Source organism: Herpailurus yagouaroundi, unplaced genomic scaffold (assembly GCF_014898765.1).
Source record: "Herpailurus yagouaroundi ecotype Mexico unplaced genomic scaffold, PumYag 141, whole genome shotgun sequence".
Taxonomy (NCBI): domain Eukaryota; kingdom Metazoa; phylum Chordata; class Mammalia; order Carnivora; family Felidae; genus Herpailurus; species Herpailurus yagouaroundi.
Genome location: NW_024412396.1, coordinates 39,475,373 through 39,499,292, shown reverse-complemented (window position 1 = coordinate 39,499,292; position 23,920 = coordinate 39,475,373). Strand labels below are relative to the sequence as shown.

At 39.3% G+C, this 23,920-nt stretch overlaps 1 protein-coding gene across 9 annotated transcripts in view; it reads right to left on the bottom strand.

Annotated features, from left to right (window-relative positions):
- SYNE2 (spectrin repeat containing nuclear envelope protein 2) overlaps positions 1-23,920 on the bottom strand; it is a 342,419-nt gene that overhangs the window by 209,029 nt on the left and 109,470 nt on the right. For all 9 annotated transcript variants that reach the window (XM_040477361.1, XM_040477354.1, XM_040477357.1 and 6 more), the window contains exons 12-23: positions 19,489-19,653; positions 18,761-18,873; positions 17,615-17,777; positions 16,182-16,260; positions 15,516-15,703; positions 13,622-13,786; positions 12,124-12,273; positions 10,082-10,252; positions 6,978-7,136; positions 6,506-6,679; positions 3,533-3,667; positions 1,668-1,826 (exon numbers count right to left, since the gene is read on the bottom strand). In XM_040477361.1, the coding sequence (XP_040333295.1) occupies positions 1,668-1,826; positions 3,533-3,667; positions 6,506-6,679; positions 6,978-7,136; positions 10,082-10,252; positions 12,124-12,273; positions 13,622-13,786; positions 15,516-15,703; positions 16,182-16,260; positions 17,615-17,777; positions 18,761-18,873; positions 19,489-19,653 (1,821 nt within the window). The remainder of the gene's footprint in view (positions 1-1,667; positions 1,827-3,532; positions 3,668-6,505; positions 6,680-6,977; positions 7,137-10,081; positions 10,253-12,123; positions 12,274-13,621; positions 13,787-15,515; positions 15,704-16,181; positions 16,261-17,614; positions 17,778-18,760; positions 18,874-19,488; positions 19,654-23,920) is intronic.

Sequence of the window (23,920 nt, the reverse complement as noted above, 5' to 3'; positions counted from 1 at the left end):
TTCAATAAAATATGTACGCTTTTCTCCTGTTCATCTGCCTTTGTCGGTTTCATTTTCAGGGACCCTCAGGAGTCAAAAAAATAATAATTTTTTTTCCTCCCCTCCAGTGGTCATACAAATAATGTGCGCATAGTGTGACAAGTGTTATGACAGGGTCACTGCCTGCCTTAAGGACTCCAAGAAAACCCACTCCACATGTGGGAGCCATCTGAGGGAGATGCGGCCAGAACAAGTCCGACTGCTCCGAGTCAGAGCCGAGAGAGGTCACTCCTACCAGAAGGAACAGCCAAGGGGAAGAAAGCTCCAGATGTTCTGAAAGAACAGCAGTCTAGTGTGGCTGGAGGGCACAGCGCGGGAGAAGGGACGCTGAAGTCACGTCTTGAGGCCAGACTGTGGACCACCTGCGTGGTGTTCTAAGGGGCTTAGAGATATTCTGGGAGTAACAGTGAGGCAGTGACATAGGATTTGTGGTTCAAAGGGGTCTCTCCGTTGATGGGTCTGGAAGATGATGTGGCCATCATCGCATGGGGAAAATGCCCCAGGTCAAGGGCAATGGCAACACCGCGGAAAAGAAGGAGAGGAAGCAGGTGTCCTGGAGAGTAACCCATGAGGCCTGGCAACTGACTCCATCACAGCTGAGCAGGAAGGAAAGGGGATGGGGAGGAGGGGAGTTCTCAGGCTGCAGTGGCTTCATGACCAACAGATACAAAAGGGAGCAAAGTTTGAGGGAAGATATTATGGGCTAGTGTTGGACACGCTGAACTGGAGGTTTCTGAAGAACACTGGGACATGTACCACTCAGAAACAGAATCTGGACCTCAGAGGAAAGGACTCAGGTGGTGATAAAGATTTAGGCACTATCACTGCAGAGAGGGTTTTATCATTAAAGCCGCAAAGGGCAGAAAACCCCCTAGGGCAGGCATGAAACCAGCCCAAAATGGAGACTCTCAAAACTAAAACATTCAGATAACACAAGGGAAACAGAGAAATTTGTGGGGCCCCTGCCTGGCTCAGTTGGTAGACTGTGCGACTGTTGATCTCGGGTCATGAGTTCCAGCCCCACGTTGGGTATAAAGATTACTTTAAAAACGAGAGAGAAATTTGTGAATGACGCTAAAAAGAAGTTCCCCACTCCCCAAAAAATAATCAAATAAAGAAAAGCAAGAGAGGTTGATATTGGGAGAGCCACGGCAGTAAACAGTTTAAAGGAAAGAAGAAGAGTCAATACTGTCAAATAAATAGAAACAATCATATAGGATGGGGGCCGGATGGAGCATGAGATTTGCCCCAGATGCTTATATCCTGATTTGCTATCTTTTCCAAAAGCAGCACTTCTGAGGACACCGTGTCCCCTCAAAATCAACTGTGGGTACTTAAGCAACAGGTGACACATTTGCAACCACAGTCTCAAGGGACAGGGGCCACTGAGCCATGGCAAGGGAAATCATGAAATAATAACTTGACGCTGAATTTTTCTCATGTCCCAAAAGCAAGAAACACAGGCTGCAGTTAGAACTCGAACCACGTAAGGGATAATCCCCAGGAAACGGACAAGAGGACTGACGTAATTTTCAGAGCAGGTTTAATCCGAGGTGAAGGACACACACAACCATGTAAGAGAAACTCCAAAATGATGACAACATATAAATGGAAAACAGGTGGTTTACCTCATGTTCCTTGATGAGACCCTTGGTCCTTCCTCTGCGAATTAGTTTCTTTTCTTTATTTATTTGTTTTTCAAGTTTTGAAATACTGTCACTGAGTTTTCCTTTTTCAATGTCTATTTTCAGTTGTTGAATATACAAAGACATCTCATGATGAAGAGACTGCAAAAAAAAAAAAAAAAAAAAAAAAAAAAGCCCACAAAGGCACATGTATTAGCTAACTATGGGAAAAGAATACATTGAAAAGATTTTCATCAAAAACCCAATAAGAATATTTGTAGTAACACAGGGTCGAAAGAGAGTTTAAACGACATTCTGATTCATCTTTATGTCACTGGGAAGGATGTTTTAAAGTATACCAGACCCAGAAACATATTTTCTTTTTCTTTCTAACAACTAAAACCATGTATTAGCTGTGAAAGATACCATTAAGAGAATGGAAAAGACAAGGCTGGAGACTAGAGAAAACATATACAAAACACATTCCAAGCCTATGGAGAAATAACACGGAACTAAAATGTATGTCCTGGATGGGACTCTGAAATAGAAAAAAAATGAGAGGAGGGAAACACGGTGGAAACATGCATAAAGTATAAACGTAAGGAAATAACGTACCATCGTTGGGCCATTAAGTGTGACAAAGATACCGTATTAATGTAAGATGATAATAATAAGGGATAATAATACTGGGCATGGGGTACACTGGAACTCTCTGTACTATCTTTGTAATAATTCAGTAAATCTAAAATTGCTCTAAAATTATAAATAAATAAATAAATAAATAAATAAATAAATAAATAAAATTGTTCTAAAATTTAGAAATTTATTTAACTTTTCATTTAATTTATTTATTTTAAATAAACGTCTATTTAAAAGCATGTTTTAAGGGGCGCCTGGGTGGCTCCGTCAGGTGAGCATCCAACTCTTGGATTTCAGCTCAGGTCATGATCCCAGGGTCATGGGATCGAGCCCCACATCAGCCTCCACATTGGATGTGGAGCCTGCTTGAGATTCTCTCTCTCTCCCTCTGACCCTCTCCCCCACTCACACGCTCTCTCTCTCTAAAATAAAAAAAAAAAAAGTTAAATAAAATACGTTTTAAGTGCCTTTAACAGTAGACATTCAATTATATTACCTTATTCTCTCTCTCCAGACACACACGCTGAATACAAATCACCGCTTATTGAACACAATCTCTGTGGTGGGGCTTTAGATAAATCCTTGCGATAATCCTGCCAAGTGGTTGCACACATCCCCATTTTAACAGATACGTTCCTAGAGGGTGAAACAACTTACCCAAGGTCACAGCTGCTGAATCGAGGTCTGTCTGCCATCAAAGTCTATGCCTATTTCACTAGGAAACTCTACATGTGCATATGTGTCTATATGTTGTCTCAGTCAGGATCCAACTAGGGACCCAGGAAACATTAAATATTTAACTCAGAGGGAATTAAATGCAGGGAACTAGTTACACACGAGATGAAAGATCAGAAAAGCCAAAGGGAGGACAGTAAGGCAATCCAGAGATGAACACTGGCAGAAGGCTGCTATACTGCTGGGCTGGAGGCTTCAGAGGAGCCCAGACAGAAGGGTCATCAGAATCTGGAGCCATGGAACCCACAGCCACCAAAGACACTGTCCAAGAGAGGGACTTTGGACTCTCCCCTTTCCCCCCTCCAATCACCCGCTAATCTCCAAGCCGTGTTGTCATTGGCTGAACACAGAACCTGACTGGGCCCTGGGAAACTCACAGGATCAGCCCCCACTGTGATACCAAGTACATGGGGGATGGCCAGGAATGACTGATGACAAATGGGCCCAGGGTCAGATCTACAAGCAGAATCCCAGATACATGTGCATGTTCTTACCTCCCACTTGGCACAGACACGTCCACTCTCTTCTTCCAAAGACAGCTTTACACCCTCAGTTACATCATTTTTCAGTTCCTCAACAGCTTTCAAATACTTGACCAGACTTTTAGAATTTAGAATTATTAGTGCTTCCTAAAAAAGAGAACGTAAATGAGAACATGAAAGCCTCATTCTAGGGGTGCCTGGCTGGCTCAGTCAGCGGAGGGTGCGACTCTCGGGTCTTGGGGTTCTGCGTTTGGGCCCCCCACGTTGGGTATACAGATTGCTTAAAAAATAAAATCTTTAAAAAAAAAAAAGTCTCATTCTACTGCCAAGTCCTCAAAGCTAATTTTGGTAGGTCTTTTGGGGGCAGAACTGGGAAAAGACTTTTTGGGGACTATGAAGATTTAGGGGAGACTTTTTGTAAAGTAAGGTTGATATCCCTTTTGCATCTCTTGAATAACTTTGAAAAGAACTGCAAAATATTTATTAATCAAATGTAGTTAGACATTTGAGCACCAGATAAAGACTTGCTTAGGATATTCAAAAGGACTTTTGTTACCCCTCTGATAAATCATTGAAAGGATTATTGTGCAGGGGAATGAGCCACTGGCACTGTTTCCTCTAAAGTTCCTAAGTACTAGTGAATAGAGGACCATCCTTCATTAACAATACAATACGAAGAATATACTAGCATGTATTAGAGATTAGTGTTGTAAGAAGACACAATTTATAGTAGGATTAATAGGCCAATATTTAATATTGTGCATAAGCATTTTTAGGCTGCAACAAGTCAACATTACCTTATCATCAACTTCAAAGTTTTGCCCAGGGCCAACCACACTGGCAGTCCTGCCCCAGAGAGGGAGTAGCAGTGGACAGAGACGCGTCTGCTCCTTATCTCATGCTTACCTGCTCTTATAGACCTGGCAATTACCTGGCAGAAACCTAGTTTAATTAATTAGGAAATGACAGAACACAGAATAGTTTGGTGCTTGTGAAAGAGACAGAAAACCTACAGGAGACAGAAGACAAAAGTAACTTTAGGGAATAAGGCACTTAAGCACAGTGGGAATTCATTCATGCGCTCACGACATATTTATTATGGGCCTACTGTGGAAAAGGTACAAGGCTGAGCCCCAGGGCCTTCCTCCAAGCCTCTGTGAGGATTGCTGGATTTATTACCTGGGGAGACTCTCTAACCCTACATGCTGGCAGATGGCTCCCACCTCATGGGCCCCTGGAGTCCCAGGGGTCTCAGGGCAGGACGTGGCAGGGCAGAGATCTTGCTTCTACCATGAAAATGGCTCTACTTTACTAAATGCCAGAGATAAAAGGGGGGAAGTCTGTGGCCTCAGATTCCAAAACATAGACCCTCAGCGGGAGGAAAATGGCGCCAGACTGACCCCTCTAACCCCTCTCTCTGGGAGAGAAGGGGCCTTGAGCCTCCGTTTTGTCTCTTCCTTCTCTCTTTCCTGAGCTGACCATATCAGCACCAGGAAATCCAGCCTGGTGATTATTCATAAGAACCACTGACTCTTTAAGGTCAGTTCAGCACTCTCAGCAACCTAGGAATACAAGCGACAATAAAAGGCCGAGGGAGGGGCGCCTGGGTGGCTCAGTCGGTTGAGCATCCGACTTCACTCAGGTCACTATCTCACGGTCCGTGAGTTCGAGCCCCGCATCAGGCTCTGTGCTGACAGCTCAGAGCCTGGAGCCTGCTTCAGATTCTGTGTCTCCCTCTCTCTCTGGCCCTCCCCCCGTTCATGCTCTGTCTCTCTCTGTCTCAAAAATAAACGAATGTTAAAAAAAAAAATTAAAAAAAAAGGCCGAGGGAACTGGTCAAAGATGGTGGCTAGCAACATGCAAACAGAAATCGATCACGCAGGGGAGGTCTTTGGGGTCCTGGGAAAAGCAGTGTTGAGACGGCTGATAACAAGGCCGTGGTCGGGTTCACAATCCAGAAAGCCAGATGAGGACTGAGGCCCAGAAAAGAGAAGGAGGCCATGATGAGAATAAATAGGCTCCTTCTTCTAGAAGAGTGGGGCGGTCCCCCCAGAAGTCTAGCTCATGTTAAATGTCCAATAAGTGTGTGAAATATTGAATAAAGGAACGAAAGGACACATATCACTCTACCTCTCCAATGTGTCCAATGGTAGAGACCTTATCGTACTTTTACTTCATAGACCCCCCAAGTGCCTCCCATCATGTTAATTAATAATGACTCTCGGGTTTGCACACATCTTGAGTCGTCTATCAAACCGGCAAAAGCAACCTGAAACTATCGCCACACAAAACAACATCACTGGATCTTTACCCATAAAATCACATATAACTTCTATCAAAGCATTTTAATGACAAAAGTGTGATTTTATATTCAGGGAACTTTACCTATTCCAAGGGCCTTCATGTGCCTTTTTTTAATTTAACGTCTCACAACAAATTTGGCAGCTGGAATTATGATGCCCATTTTACTAATTTAAAAAGCAAGAAAAATTAAACTCATGCTGAATATCGTACAATCAGTTGTGCTCGTGACACTATACCACTGAGTCCATTCGGCAGACCTATACTAAAGTTTAAATTGAAAAAATTCCTCACATTCATGTATATTTTTAATAGTTTCTGGGAACAACATATAAAACTGGGAAATTCTTTAAAGTTACAGTAACTTTGTGCATGATTACAGTGACAGAATTATCTCGATTTCACATGAGGTAGGTAGCTGATAATAAATAGCCTACATTTGGGGGTGCCTGGGTGGCTCAGTGGGTTAAGTGTCCGACTTTGGCCCAGGTCATGATCTCATGGTCTGTGGGTTTGAGCCCCGCGTCAGGCTCTGTGCTGACAGCTCAGAGCTTGGAGCCTGCTTCAGATTCTGTGTCTCCCTCTCTCTCTGCACTTGCCCTACTCATGTCTCTGTCTCTTAAAAATGAATAAATGTTAAAAAAAAAAAAAGAAGAGCCTACATTTGACGGTTGAGAGTCCCACCTTGTATTTTGAAATTAGTCCACTCCGGCTCTCTCTTTGTCCAAGTAATTGCTCAGCCCTTGTCATGTATGATTCAAGTTCCCTCTGCGACTCCTCCACTTTCAGCCTGACATCCAGATCTGGGGAAGCATCAGCTGAGTTTTTCAACACGGAAACTAATTTCACCATACTGATCTGCAAAGACAAAAAATTCTCAACAGCTGGCCCAGCTTTTCGGTAAGTCACAAATTAACAAATACAGTCTTTGAGGAGTGACTCTAATTTTCCCACTAGACATAAGAATCTCCTACTTATTATGTTGATATTTTTCAATGTGCTCTAAATTGTTAAAATATACACATAAAACACAAAAGTAATATTTTATAAAACGTTTCCAACTTAGAGGGCAATCCCTCCCTCTCTTCCCCATCCTCCTACTGACCACTCAGTTTTAAAGACTGGATTCACTTAATAGGAAATATTAAAGAGAGACCTGAACTTTCTCTTTAGCTTCTTGAATCTTTGTCTGAAGCCCAACTGTGAGAACATGTTGAAGGGACTCCTGGCTGGAAATATTCTGCACATCCATTTGTAAGGTATCTTCAATTCTAGACACAAGCTCTTCATACATAGAGCCTTTGGCAATAAGATGCTATGAAAACAAAGTGAGACCACAATAAATATTCAGGTTATATGTTAAACATTAACCTTAATCTGGTCAGGAAATCATGAAAAGTTAATTATTATTAATCCAAAGCGAGGTACATTTGTACTCTAAAAATGTTATTTTTAAACTTCATTAAAAAATTTTTATGTCAGGGGCGCCTGGGTGGTGCAGTCGGTTAAGCGGCTGACTTCAGCCGGGTCACGATCTCGCGGTCCGTGAGTTTGAGCCCCGCGTCAGGCTCTGGGCTGATGGCTCGGAGCCTGGAGCCTGTTTCCAATTCTGTGTCTCCCTCTCTCTCTGCCCCTCCCCCGTTCATGCTCTGTCTCTCTCTGTCTCAAAAATAAATAAACGTTAAAATAAAAAATTTTTATGTTAGTACAATGAGATTCTGAGAAACATAGTCTGTCATAGATTCTTTACACAGTAAGCACTTCAATAAAATAAAGCCTAGAAGTAATACAATGCCAGTAGTCAAATAAGTTGAGAGAGTAGTAATAAATCTTAAAGTGAAGTTGTTCTCTTTTTTTTTAAATGTTTATTTATTTTGAGAGAGAGAGGGGGAGAGAGCACAAGCATGTGCACACACGCAAGGGCAGGGACTGGCAGACAGAGAAGGAGACACAGAATCCAAAGCAGGTTCCAAAGCTGTCAAAGCAGAATCCAAAGCTGTCAGCACAGAGCCCGATGCAGGACTCGAACTCAAGAACTGCGAGATCATAACCTGAGCTGAAGTCGGACGCCCAACCGACTGAGCCACGCAGGCACCCCAAAATGAAGTTGTTCTAAGTCAAATCGGTTGGAAGGAGATTCACTAAATGTTATTGGAGAAAAATGGCTATTGGAAAAGAAATTTATAACCATGCTTTATACAACACACTAAAAATAAATTTCAGTGGATCAGAAAGTTACATATAAAATAGAAAACTACAAAAAGAAATTATCCATGAAAAGTGATCTACCCTCTGGGTGTGAAGGGGCCTTTTTAGGGATAAGAGCAGGAACATCAATATAAAAATCTTCCATGTAAAATAAAATAAACAACTTAAAAGTCAACAACTTGGTAAAAATATTTGCCACACAAATGAAAATGCATCGTGATTCAAAGAGCTCATAAATTCAATAAGAAAAGTACTAAGGTCCTTGGGGAGCTTGGGTGGCTCAGTTCGTTAAGTGTCCGACTTCGGCTCAGGTCATGATCTCGCAGTGAGTGAGTTCGAGCCCTGCGTCGGGCTCTGTGCTGACAGCTCAGAGCCTGGGGCCTGTTTCAGATTCGGTGTCTCCCTCTCTTTCTGCCCCTCCCCTGCTCATGCTCTGTCTCTCTCTGTCTCAAAAATAAATAAACGTTAAAAAAAAAAAAGGGGAAAGCAAAGAAAAGTACTAAGGTCCCGAAGAAAATTCAGAAAACGCAAGAACAGATAATTCACAAAAACAAATGGCCGATAAATACATGAAAGACAGTTCAACCTTACATGTAATTAAATAAGTACAAATTAAAATAATAATGAGGTACCACTTTTCAGTTATCAAATCAGCACAAAAAATTTTAATTACAACTCAAGGGTAGCAAAAGTATGATAAAATAGAAGTTCCACTGCTTGATATTAACTATATAAATGTTGACTGTATTTATCTTAGAGCAGTGGAATCATCGTGCTCTTACTCTTTATGCTTTTGTACATTATTTAAATGTTCTACAGTTAGCACATTCATTTATATTTTCATTTTTTTCTCTTTTAAATTATAAAAGTAACAATATTTGGTTACTTGGTTTACATGTATGAGGCATCTGGAAATGTGCCAAGACTGGGGCCTAATGCACGATCAAGATAACAGTTAGTTATTTGTATATCCTTACACACAGTTTTCTATGGATATAAACCCATTTACTATAAAAAAGCAATTGTTTTAAAAAAAGACTAAAAAAAAAAAATCACATCACTGGTACTGTTCACCAATTTGCATTTCTTACTTCACCATGTATCTTGCTCTAATAAAGATCTACTTAATTCCTTGTTAATATAAGTATATCCTTATATAAGCATATTTGTATTTTCATTGTTTATAAGAGGGATCATTGCCATCGTTTTGAAATATTTTTAAAATATTGAATTTCTCCTTCCTACTCATTTCTTTCATCAAACGAATTCCAGATACAGCAAATAAATAAACATAAAAATAAAACAAAAGTAAAAAGTGCTGGCAGATGGCACAGGTACGTTTACACAATATTTTCAAAATGATAAAAAATGCGATTCGTACAAACCATGAAAATACAAAATGTTACCTATACACCTTTCAGAAATCTGGATTTCAAAGAATTACGTGAATATCCCTTCATTCCAGGAACTTTCCATCTTGTTGTAATTTATGACATGCTCCGTAAGTTTTATAGCTGAGCTGGAACTCAGTAAAAACCTCAGTCGTAACTCCTTCCCCAGGAGAACCGAATGATATTAAAACACACTCTTGCCTCAGTGCTTTTCAATGAGTCAACTGCCCGAGAATAAAGACAGAAAGGTTTTAACAACATCCGTCACCCTCCCTGCATCAACGGGTGAGCTTTCAAAGCATAAATTGTATAATCTCTTATACTCTCGCTGAACTGACCTACCTATCTGACACATCCTGACTCATCTCCTCATTGCTCTCTGAAACCAGAGAATATTTTAATCTCCATTAGGTGGCTGGGAAAATCAGTTCAGGAATTGAGACTTGTAAGGTATCATTAGTGGTCTCCTAATCTATCCTCTGTCCTCAGGCAAAATCTCAGCAAATGATCCAGGAATGACAGTCCATGCAATTTTTACAACACTCAGCAAAGAAAGTTCAAACAGCAGTCTTATTACTATTTACCCTAAAACCTTGTATTTGTCTTAGTACATAAGTCCACAACCACGAAAGCTATGTTCTTAATACTTTTGCACTCCTACCTGCAAAGATTCTTCCACTGAGGCGTCTACCCCCTCATGACATCTCAAAAGCTCCAGAAGAGATTCAGTTTCTGCCTCCCAGATTTCCACTTGTTCAATCAGTTTTTCAACATCTTCAGCCACTTTGAGTTGCCCTGTGAATTCATTTTCTTTTTCATGTCCTTCCCCAGCCTACAACATTCAAAATTACCGCTAAGAAAATGGCAACATCACTTATAAAATACTTTTTTAAGTGTATTTATTTTGAGAGACAGAGAGCACAAATGGGTGAGGGGCCGAGAGAGAGGGAGAGAGAGGATCCCAAGCAGGTTCAGCAGTCAGTGCAGAGCCTCGACATGGGGCTCCAACTCATGAAACTGTGAGATCGTGACTTGAGCTGAAACCAAGAGTCAGACCCTCAACTGACGTGAGCCACCCAGGCACCCCTAAAATAATTTTCAATTAGAAAAAGTTATATCTCTTTTCTTCCTGAAGACTGCTAATGCAACATACTTTAGTAACTTAAAACCTACTTTTTGGATAATGATAATCACACTCTATGATCGCATTTATCACTTTAAAAAGTAAAAAATTTGTCATGTTTTCTTTTTTTCTTTCTTTCTTTCTTTTTTTTTTTTTTTTTTTTGAGAGAGAGAGAGAGAGAGGGCAAGCACAAGCAGGGGAAAGGTGCAGAGGAGGGAGAGAGAGAGGGAAAGAGAGAGAGAATCTTAAGCAGGCTCCATGCTCAGCACAGAGCCCAATGGGGGGTTGATCCCACCACCTGGGATCATGACCTGAGCCCAAAGTGAGAGTTGGATGCTTAAATGACTGAGCCACCCAGGTGCCCTTCACATTATGTTTTCTTAATGAGGGTATCATTCCTATCATTTAGTTATTATCATCTTCATTTTATAGATAAGAAGATTAAAGCTTAGAAAATTAGGGTAGTAACTCCATAGATACATTTCTAAAACTCATGTACAACTTTAGTAAATACAACTATGAGTGACAGTAGTCATGAAACATCACCAAGAAGAGACTCAGAACCCAATTTCAACAAAATTAAGCCTTTTCCCATCGATAACCTCTCAATATCCTATAGGTTATGCTATAGCTCTGCATGACAGGTGCATCCTTAAAGCTGTTGTTAATCAGATATCTTAAATGTACTAGAGAAATATAGTGTTCCACATCCTTCTCCTCTATAAACGTATTGCACAACTTCAGATCTTTCAAGACTTTGATCAGGTCTCCTTACGGTGCCAACCACTAGCACTCCATCCCAGCAACTGGCCAAAGTCAGTCCAAACTTAATTTAAGTGAAATTGGATATGTTATTATTCGGAAGGAGGCACATTTCCAAAATCACTGGTATTATCTTACATGTGTATAAACTCTTTGTTCCTTTTCCATAGTCTTCCCTATAATCTAAAATCGTCCTCTAAACAACAAAGCAAGAAATAAAGATTATATTGTCCCCTACTGTACAGAAAGGAAGTAAGACATGGGCCAGGGGCTAGACCAAAGCTAGACAATCCCTGAGCAAGAGGCAGAAGTCATCTGAAGAAAATATCAACTCAGTGTCCATAGCTCAGAAGTCATGACGGCTTCTGCACGTCTGCGGAATTCCTGAGTGAGGGAGAGACACAGACTTGAATGCTGAAGCCTCCTTCATGAGGGATTCACTTAAGCATTCTTGTGGAAAATGACCACATTTTAAGTGTTATCCAGGGGTGCCTGGGTGGCTCAGTCAGTTAAGCGTCCGACTTCGGCTCAGGTCATGATCTCGCGGTCCGTGAGTTCGAGCCCCACGTCAGGCTCTGTGCTGACAGCTCAGAGCCTGGAACCTGTTTCAGATTCTGTGTCTCCCTCTCTCTCTGACCCTCCCCCGTTCATGCTCTGTCTCTCTCTGTCTCAAAAATAAATAAACGTTAAAAAAAATTTTTTTAAGTGTTATCCAAAAATCACATTTACCACTGTTTCAACAATATAGGTTTAACAAAAGAAAAATAGCCACGGTATAGCTATATACAAGTGAAATACATAAAGTATGACTATTTTACCTTTACATGCTGATTATGGCTTTCAGGAAGTTCTATTGACATATCCATTGAAAAATCAACAGTTGGTTTTTCTTCTTCACGTAGCTGAGTATTTTCATAATTGTCAAAAATGGGCTGATTCTGTTTTTTTCTAAGTGGCAGTTTCATTTCCTATAAAAATTGTCATAAAACTTACAGTCTATTTTAAAAAATTACTTATTGACTTATTTTGAGAGATAGAGAGTGAGGAGAGCGGGGAAGGGGCAGAAAGAGAGGGAGAGGATTCCAAGCAGGCTCCTCACTGTCAGCACAAGGCACTATGCGGGCCTTGAGCTCACGAGCCGTGAGATCGTGACCTGAGCCAAAATCAAGAGTCAGTTACTCAACCAACTGAGCCACCGAGGTACCCTGAAGCCCGTATTTTTATGTGAAGATACATTGTTACTAACAATAACTGGACATAATATATTCAACATATTTTGGGGATTTATCACACAATAACAATGTTATAAAGTAGGAGCATTTCCCCCAAAAACAAACAAACAAAAAAACCCTCAGTCTAAAATTATTAAAAATAAGAAATAGAATAGTTTAAGTTCAAAAATTATTTATTAAAGGTCTGCTTTTATAAGGCGGCATGCTAAATAAAAAGCCATATAAAGTTCCGTGTATGTTCTTAAGGAGGTTGAAATCTGTATGCAAAAATGCTTATGTTGTTCTATAATGGTAAATGAATTTCAGCTACAAAACTGTATTATTACATGTCCACACAAATTCTTGTCCATAAGGGATGACTGACTTAGTCAGTTAAGCGTCCGACTCTTGATTTCAGCTTGGGCCATGATTCTCACGATTCGTGAGTTGGAGCCCCGTGTGGAGCTCTGCACTGACAGTGTGGAGCCTGCTTGGGATTCTCTCTCCTTCTCTCTCTGCCCCTCCCCTGCTTGCTTTCTATTTCTCTCTCTTTCGCTCTCAAAATAAATAAACATTTAAAAAAAAAAACCAAAAAACTTGGACATAAATGTTCACAGCAACACTATTCATAATAGTCAAAAGGGTGGAAAGAAGCCAATGTGCATAAACTGATCAATCAATAAATGAAATGCTGGGTATCCATACAATAGACTATTATTTGCCATAAGAAGTAAATGAAGTACTGACACGTTACAACACAGACGAACCTTGAAAACATTATGTTAAGTTTAAAAGGCGAGAAACAAAAGACCAGATACTATTTGATTCCATCTGTGTGAAATATCCAGAACAGGCAAATCTACAGAGGCATAAAGTAGATCAGTGGCCACTGGGGAGGCTGGGAGAGAGTATAGAGTGACTGCTAATGGAGTCAGAGTTTCTTTAGGAGATGACAAAAATGTTCTAGAATTTATGATGGTGGTGGCTGCACGACTCTGAATATACTAAATATACTAAGTTATACACTTTCAATGAGTGAATTGTATGGTATGGGAATTATATCTCAATGAAGCGGTTACCAAAAAACAAAAACAAAAACACTTACAAGTTGAGTTTTTGTAATAAATTTTCTCCATCTTTTATTCAGCCTTCTCAGTTCTTTAGAAATAGATGATCCAACTTCATCATTACTGACTTGAATTAGGAAATTTCCCACTTCATTTAAAGTAGTATGTTCTACACTCCACTGGGATATTGTCTCAAAGGGAATCTACACAACATAGAAGCAACACATTTTAATGACACAACACTTGTCTTTCTGTTATGCGTAATAGATTTTTACCAAGTGATTCTAAGCAAAAGTGAGTATGAGGTTCTTGCAGACACTCTGACCCTCCCCTCAGAGGATTCCCCATCCCTGCTGGACTAGCTCTTCATCCCTAATCACTAACTGCCAGGCACCAGCTGTCATTGCTCTTGGTCCTGAACTTTAAGGAAGCAGCTGATGTTCCGCCTTTCTAAGTGGCTAATGAGCTTAGAGCAAAGGCTCTCAAACATTTATCGGTTCATGGTGCCCTTAATGTTTCGGTAATTTTTTTCATAAATTCCCTATGCCAGGAGATTCATCTAACGGTTCTCATTTTCAAGTAGTCGGGTCCAAACCACTTGGTAGTTATTTGCTGTATGGTGTCCCACAGGCTGATGTTGCTGTGTCCCTCAAAATTTAAATTATCTTTAAAGTCCTCTGGAAGCTCAGGGCACCTCAGCACAGAGTTTGGGAAGTGCAAGGCTTATAGTGTTTTTTTTTTTTCCTCATTTATGTGAATCTTAATAAAATATCTTTAATGGATGAAGCCAGCGAGTATTATGATAAGCAAAATAACTCAGAGGAAGACAAATACCATATGATTTCACTCATATGTGGAATGTAAGAAACAGAACAGACGAGCAAAGGGGGGAAAAAAGGAAAGAGAGAGGCAAACAAGAAACAGACTATTAACCAGAGAACAAACTGATGATTACCAGAGGGGAGGTGGATGGGGGATGGGTAAAATAGATGATGGGGATTCAGAAATGCCCTTGTGATGAGCACTGGATGTTGCATGAAAAGTGTTGAATCACTTTATTGTACATCTGACACTACTATTATACTGTAGGTTAACTACTAGAATTAAAATCAGAATTAAAAAAAAGGTTTTTAAACACAGAAGAATAATTGAAAGCCAAAGATTTGAATTTTTATCACTATAGGTGACAGGGAGAATGACTCACCAACCCCTCAAATATTCTTTACGTGCTCCTACACTTATCACAAATTTTACTTTCATATAAACAGCCCATTTTCAGCTGAGGAACTTTAGTGTCTATTTGGAAAATGTTTCATCTGAGACTTTTCATCAAAATTATTTTCAAGCAGAAAACCATTTGCAACAGAGGAAAAGAAATGAAAGAAAGAAAAACTATCCCAGAGAAGAATCATAAAACAGATTATGACATGACTAGCAAGTGAAAACACTGATGAATTACGTTGAAATTTCTTCCACACCTCTCCACATAAGTCTAAGGTATTCTGAATTTCCTTCCTCTGGAAATACAGGAAGATTTTAGAGCTGAAAGGTATTCACCCAAATGGAAAAATAAAACTTTTTAAAATATCAAGTTATTTTAAATGTGTCTATAAGCTATTGAATATTCCAAGCCTTTTCTTTTCCTTCCAAAGAACTTAAGCAATATATCGTTCAAAAGCTACTGTGTGTGTGTGTGTGTGTGTGTGTGTGTGTGTGTGTGTGTGTGTGTAAAACCTACAATGAGGAGAAAACTTCCTTTTGGCAATTGTATTAGAAAGAAACTAAACTCTTTCCAATACTTTGAAGAATATTTCCAAGAGTCATGTTCACTCTTCCCTGGCCTCTCATTTTTGGATTGAAAACAAGGATCTCCAAACAAGACGAAAAAAAAAAGAGAAGAAAATTGAGGAGGTAACATTAGACTGAAAATACCTCTTTAATCTGTTCCTTCTTTGTCTCCTCAAAACAAGCCTTTAGTAAGCGAAGTTTTTCCAGATAAGTAGCCCAACATGTCAAAACTTTCTGAAGAGTGGACTTGACATTATATACATTTTTTCTATACATACAAATATCATATTCCACTGCCATATATTGTTTGCTAATATCCTGATATTCTCCATCTATAATGTTAACAAAACAAAAAAGTAATCTTAGAAAACAGTTTTTATTAATAAAATAATACCAAGAAAAATATTTGCATATTAATTGTCAATGGTCAAGTAAATATGTACTGTGATAATATTAAAAGTGAACGCAAGAATTTTCCAAAGAAAACACATGTTAAACCAATTCCTAAAACGTTAAGGTATAAAGAAAGTGAAACAGATAAAATGCTATTTTTTTTAATGTTTGTTTATTTTTGAGACAGAAAGAGAGAGGACAAGCAGAGGAGGGGCAGAGAGAGAGAGGGAGACACAGAATCCAAAGCGGGCTCCAGGCTCTGAGCCATCAGCACAGAGCCCGACACAGAGCTCAAACCCACAACCTGCAAGATCATAACCTGAGCCGAAGTCAGACACACAACCGACTGAGCCACCCAGGTACCCACGTGCTATTTTTAAGTGATCATTTCATCAAAAAGTAACTGTATAGTTTTACCTAAATTCTTATGTATTTCTTCACACTTTTGCAAGGAAGTTTCAAGTTGAGCTAGGAACTCTTTTTCTTCAATAAATTTCTGGGGGGGGGGAAGGAAAAAAATATATTGACAGCTTTTTACCATTAAAAATGTGTCAAGAAATCCAGAGAGAAACATAAATATTGATGAAGCACTCGGGCCCTAAAATTTCATTAAGGCTTTACTACTATATATTTGGGTAGAAAAGAAGAGTAGTTCATGAAGAAAGTCGGTTAACATCTAGGAAACAGAAGTATGAACACTATGTAGGTATGAGACCTAACAAAGTTCATCATTGCCGTGATATGGTTCCACAACGGTTTTTCTCCTGTGGGAAAAGGTAAGTTACATATATCATTTTCAAAAGCTCCTACTTCACATATTTATTAATATTGCATAATTTATGCCAGTTTCTCTTTTTTCACAACTTTTATTAATATTGAATAATTTTTATTAGATATATGAGAGTATGTTGTCAATAGATAACATCCATCCCACAAAAACATCTGAGTAACTACCATTAGTCAAATTATGATGTGTCCTAAGCAAGCAAATTCTGCTGTTGAAAAATACAGTTAATTAAAAGCTCGTATTTACTGTATACTTATTAAATTCCAATGGTATGATTACTTAAATGGAAAAATGAAAAATCAAAGTAGGAAATACATTCAAAACCTAGTCAAATTGAGAATGATGTCTCCTATTCAAGAATGTACGGTGTTTAAATCATAAATTATTAAATAAATCTGTCTTGATTGTGTTGTTCAATTTTTGCACTGAAATTTACAATCTTGGATTTTTCTTTTTTGCCACTCATTCCAAAAAAAGGGAAACAGAAAGAATGATATTAATTCCTAACTGTAGAAATGACATTTCTAGGATGCTTTTAATTTACAAAAGAACATATTTATATTTAAATCATTTGCAACATTTTTTCCCATTAATTTCAAGAGCCAACCCCTTTCTCCAAAAATAAGCCCCAAGACAAAATGTACTGTCTTTCCCACTCTTACAACTCGAAAGGCTAAGATTAAAATGTTCTAAAAAAAAAATTACTTTTTGAATGAAACCATGAATCTGAGTGGGAAAAATTCTTAAACAAGACATCCAGTAAGTGAATGCTGAAATTTTTAATAACCTGAAACTTTTTGTAACTATTATGTTAATTAGCCTGGTTAACAGAGTCTTCCCTGTTGTGGTAAATAATGTGGTTTTCTCTTTCTTACTCCTCCCAATGTCTGTTATTTGGCTACCTAAAATTCTGTTCTCTAGGTAATTTTAAGCTAATGAAAACTACCAAGAAAACTCATCTCAAAACCTGGAAAGGTAAAGGGAAACTGTCTTAAGGAAAAATGCAAACTTAGCACCCAGACATGGAGAACGGTGGTCAAAGACACAAAATAAAACAGCTTACATGCCACTCTTCCAGCAACAATTCCACAGATTCTTTGTTCCCATATTTGACGTTCCAAACATCCAATTTTGATTTTACTTCATCTAGCAGACCAAGAACTGTGCACTTATAGTAATGAAATTCTAGAAGTGGAATGAATTTTTCCCCTGAAATGTTGTTGATTCTGGAAAATATTTCAGGTTTTAGAATTTAACTTCATATTACTGCCCAAATGCGAGATAATCTGTTTGGCATTTCTAAAAATATTGGGCCTTTGGCTTTTTATTTTAAACACATGGAACTCAGATGTCTCCTCAAATTTTTTTTTTCTTTTAAAGTAAGATGTACTACCCCCAACGTGGGGCTTGAACTCACAATCCTGAGATCAGGAGTCACATTGCTCTACCAACTGAACCAGCCAGGTGCCCCCCAATTTTTTTTTTAACAGAGTAAAACAAATATTGTGGCTAAGAATAAAACAACTATTTCTGAGAGGAAAACACCTTAGAACATTATCTGAAGAAACTATTCCCCTGTAGAAAAAAAATCCTATACTAAATGTTAATCTCCAAAATATTTTACTAAGTTTGTAAACTTTTGTATACCCGAATGCAACTATAATTTCAACATTTACATATTAAAACAGCTTTCATTATTATTTCAAATAATAAAACCCTCTTATTATCATTGTAATAAGTTGTGCATGAATAATGAGAAAAGAGAGGATGAGGTGGACAACAATCAGTTAAATAATCTCTGTATTTACAGTATTTTAGAGCTTACGAAGTACTTTCAGATACCTCCTCCTGTCTCACCCAGTATCCTTGTGAGACACGAACAGGGTGGCTATCATTATTCTGTATTTACAAATGAGGATGCATGCTCCAAAAGACAGTAACTTGGCCAAAACTCAGATACGGAGCTCGGTTTCTGACTCCATTTCTAGAACTTACCCCACCACCATATCCTACCATCCAATGAAAAAGGACGTATGTTAGTATGATGTGATGTTACTATTACAAAAAATGTGAAGGTACTGTGAATCAAGATTTAAAGAATCCTTGTCAGAAGTTTTCTAAAAATCTATACTTTTCTGGTCCGTATAGCATCCTATTAGTGCTCAAACACGAGTGGTATCGGCAGTGGTGAAATGGTAGTGTTACAAACCGTGCTTTCATTTCCTCCAATTTCTTAGGTGATACCAGTGGCAAATTTTTTTCATCTCTATTTTCAAACGCCAGAAGAGTATGCGAATGACAATCAAATTTATCCATCAGATTCTGAAAAGAAATTTAGCATGACATCAACCAGACTTTTTGCCAAACACTGTAACTGGGGGTTCGTTAATCTCATTTGCTCTGCGTATGAGCTGCATCTTTTGTCCAAAAACTCATAAAGCCCTTACTTTTTTTCACTAAAGCTTCGCCAATGCGTAATTTCATCATAAATGCTTTACACTGGAACATTTTACAGAGAGACAGACTGTAGTTTCTTTGGTAAAAGCATTATCCAAACCTTTTGTTTTGGGATTTATTTGTAATTCCTTTGTGAGTTCGCATGCCATAAATGTCGTCTACCAAATTCCTTCATACCATTTTGATGAGAACCCACTCTCTCACATTTTACGCCAGTCTCTTTCCTCCTTTTTGGTCAGGCTTTACGGTTGCTTTAGAACTGACTGGACTCTATTCTTATTGTTTCCACCTTGAACTAGCACAATGCCCATAAGGAAGTGAAAGTATCTTCTGGCTCCCCAAAATCCCCAAGGGAATCATTCCAAACCACCCTCAAAGAGGCACTGTATTTCCTTCCCTTCTCTCTAGGACAACGTCTTCCTCAAGAAGAAGTCCCTAACAAAGCACAGATTTTCCCATGTTTCTTTGTTATTTTCCAACCTTGATTAAAGTCATTTTCTCTTGTATTAGAGCCACGGCTTCACAGTAATCCTGGGAAGCTGGCAAATCTTCATCGATAAGCTCCTCTACCTCCTGGAGCCAGGCTTCGATTTGATGCAGCGGTGAGGGCAAGGCATCATTCAGCTCCCTTTTCCACACATTAATCTGAAAAAACAAACATCAGCGCTTCACTAAACATTCTTCTGAAGTTTATTTCTTTGCACGCAGTTTGTTTAATACTTCAAAGTTTCTCTGATCCATTAGTCAGGGAAGTCTTTCTCAAATGGGCAAACTTCTCAGTTCTGTACATTTGCTTACCTGCTGATAGAGAAGATCATTTGTTTAAGAGCAATAGAAGGGGGCACACGAGGGGTGTCTGGGTGGCTCAGCTGGTTAAGCATCTGAGTCTTGATTTCCTCTCAGGTCATGATCTCACAGTTCATAGGTTTGAGTCCCGTGTGCTGACAGCCTGCTTGGGTTTCTCTCTCTCTCTCTCTCTCTCTCTCTCTCTCTCTCTGACCCCCCCCAAAATATGTAAATGCACTTAAAAAATAGATATAAAAGGGAGCACAAGGATAAAAATGAATATTTTGATAAATCCATAATCAGTTATGAGAGGGAAATTAGAACTATTTAAAGCACCCCTCAGGGTGCCTGGGTGGCTTAGTTGGTTAAATACCTGATTCTTTTTTTTTTTTAATTTTTTAAATATTTATTTACTTGTTGAGAGACAGAGAGAGCGTGAGTGGGACTGGGGCAGAGAGAGAGAGGGAGATACAGAATCCAAAGCAGGTTCCAGGCTCTGAGCTGTCAGCACAAAGTCCGATGTGGGGCTCGAACCCACCAACCGTGAGATGGTGACCTGAGCCGAAGTTAGATGCCCAACCGACTGAGCCACCCAGGTGCCCAAGCATCCGATTCTTGACTTCGGCTCAGGTCATGATCTCATGGTTCGTGAGTTTGAGCCTCACACAGGGAGAGCTCTGCACTGACAGCACATAGACTGCTTGGGATTCTCTCTCTCCTCTGTGCCCCTCACCCGCTCTCTCTGTCTCGGTCTATCTGCCTGTCTCTCAAAATGAGTAAACGTTTAAAAAAAGCACCCCTTTAAGCAAGGGTAGACTGTTATATAGAAGGACCATCATCTGAAATGTTGTATGGCCTTGTGTTCTCTGACTTTACAACGACACCTTACGCTCAGATTTATAGATTATTTTTCTCACTAGTACTAATCATATATTCACATTACATATCTCTACCGTACCTCCTGAATATCTGTCCCTCACCGAAGCCCCCCCACAATCCAGGAAACCTCTTCCTTCCTCAGCCCTCCCTGCATGCACACAAATGCCAACTGCCTCTTTCCCCAAACACCGACTGCACTCTCAAGGTGTTCGCACTCCCTGTCCCTTCTACCTGGATGCTTTCCCCATTAAGCACCATCAGAACTCACCTACTCCCACATTCATTCATTCATTCAGCAAACACTTATAACCTATTGTGCTAAGAGCTTAGCATAGAGATACACAAGGCTTCTAGAATGGAGAGGGGACATGTAGTGGTTGTACCACAAAGTACTGTGCAATGAGCACTGAGACCCCAATGAGATGTACACACATGTGAACACTGGAGCATTTTAAATATGTGTGCTCAAAAATTTAAGTAAGAAACAGAATAACACATAACACCGATTTACACAACTTAATAATACACAAGCACATAAATACGTTATGTATTTGGCAAGAACATATGAGACGAAAAGGCCTAAGAAGACGGGGAAATGGAGGGCATGGGTATAGAAAGAAATAAACACAAATTAAACAAGTAAATAAAAGTAAGAGTAGGGCCTTGCCTAGACTCATATGCCATGAAGGGAAGAGTGAGTTTAACACAACTCTCTACATCTGACGGTCAACCAGATAAAAACAAATAAACAAACAAACAAACAAAAACCCACAGGTCTTGCCTGAACCATCTAGTGGGAAGCAAAGTACATGGTTACAGTGAAATGTAGTCAGCAAGATAACAGAGCCAGGCAGAGGGGCCCAGGGAAGATCATGGAAGAACACTGATTCCACACCAATGCCCAGACTTCTTTTTGTTAATTTTTAATTTTTAATTTCTTTTTTTGTTTCAAGTTTTTATTTAAATTCCAGTTTGTTAACAGTGTAACATTAGTCTCAAGTGTAGAATTTAGTGATTCTCACTTACATACAAAACACAGTGCTCACCACAACAAGTGCCCTCCTTAATCCCCATCACCCATTTAACTCATCCCCTGCCCACTTCCCCTCCAGTTACCCTCAGTCTGTTCTCTCTAGGTAAGGGTCTGTTTCCTGGTTTGCCTCTCTCTCTCTTTCTCTCTCTTTCACCTATGTTCATCTTTTTTATCTTTTAAATTCCTGAGGCAAGGGAAACACAAGCAAAAATAAACTACTGGGATTTCATCAAGATAAAAAGCTTTGGCACAGCAAAGGAAACAATCAACAGAACTGAATGGCAGCCTTCAGAATGAGAGAAGATATTTGCAAATGACATATTTGATAAAGTGTTAGTATCCAATATCTATAAAGAACTTATAAAACTGAACATGCAAAAAACAAACAACCCGGTTTAAAAAATGGGCAGAAGACCTGAATAGACACTTTTCCAAAGAAGACATCCAGATGGCTAACAGACACATGAAAAACAAGCTCAACATCACTCATCGTCAGGGAAATACAAATCAAAACTACAATGAGGTATCACCTCACGCCAGTCAGAACGGCTAACATTAATAACTCAGGCCACACTAGATGTCGGCAAGGACGCGGAGAAAGGCGAACCCTCTTTACATTGTTGGTGGGAATGCAAACTGGTGCAGCCACTCTGGAAAACAGTATGGAAGTTCCTCAATAAGTTACAAATAGAACTACCCTATGATCCAGCAACTGCACTACTCGGTATTTACCCAAAGGATACAAAAATACTGATTTGAAAGGACATATGCACCCCAATGTTTATAGCAGCACTCTCAACAATAGCCAAAGTGTGGAGAGAGCCCAAATGTCCATCAATGGATGAGTGGATGAAGAAAATGAGGTGTGTGTGTGTACACACACACACACACACACACACACACACACAACGGAACATTAGCCATAGAAAAGAATGAAATCTTGCCATTTGCAACGATGTGGATGGAACTAGAGAATAACGAGCTAAGCCAAGTAAGTCGGACAAAGACATATACCATACGATTTCACTCATATTTGGAATTTAAGAAACAAAACACATGAGCACATTTGCCAAGAATTCTTAAGCAAGATAAAAATCCAGCTCCTAGGCCACGTCCTTTCCTGAGGACCCCATTTAAGAATGTGGTTTTTGATCTGAACTCACATGGCTCTATTGTGGATTTTTTGGCATTCTTACTCTAAAGACCACCCCCCCCATGAAGATCATTCACAAATTAAAATGTGTTTCAGTCAAATGGCTTCCTCTATTGAAAACAGGAGTTTTAAATCTGTGTCTCTTTCTCTTATAGTTCTACTAAATGAACTGCCACTGCTCTTTAACTTAAATTGATTTTTTTTTTAATTTTTTTTCAACGTTTTTATTTATTTTTGGGACAGAGAGAGACAGAGCATGAACGGGGGAGGGGCAGAGAGAGAGGGAGACACAGAACCGGAAACAGGCTCCAGGCTCTGAGCCATCAGCCCAGAGCCTGACGCGGGGCTCGAACTCACGGACCGTGAGATCGTGACCTGGCTGAAGTCGGACGCTCAACCGACTGCGCCACCCAGGCGTCCCTTAAATTGATTTTAAATAGAGGAAAGAATAAGCAAAATTACATTTTTTAAAAGAAAAGGGTTATTTGATTCATCATTAATTGATTAAAAAACATTTACTGGGTGCCACCATGTGTAAGATAAATATCAAAAAGAAACATTCAAGCAAATGCCCAAGTGTAAAGATTTTTTTTAAGTGTATTTACTTATTTTGAGAGACAGAGAGAGGAAGAAGAGAGAGAGAGGATCCCAAGCTGACAACACAGAGCCTAACACGGGGCTTGATTCCACAAACAATGAGATCGTGACCTGATCCCAGATCAAGAGTTGGACACTTAACCAACTCAGCCACCCAGGCTCCCTGGAAGATGTTACGTGAGTAAAAAGCTAGGTTTTAAGGCAGTCAAGTGGAACTATTCATAAGCTAGAAGCATTAAACATTATAGTTTTCACATTATGTTTTTTTTGGGTTTTTTTAGGTCTATTGAGGCCTAATTGACAACATAGTAAGATATTTAAAGTGCACATCATGGTGATATGATACACCTACACATTGTGGAAGGATTCCTAGTATCTAATTAACACACCCTCACTTCACGTATTTACCTCTTTTTTTCTTTTCTTGGTGAGAACATTTCAATTCAACTCTCTTAACAAACTTA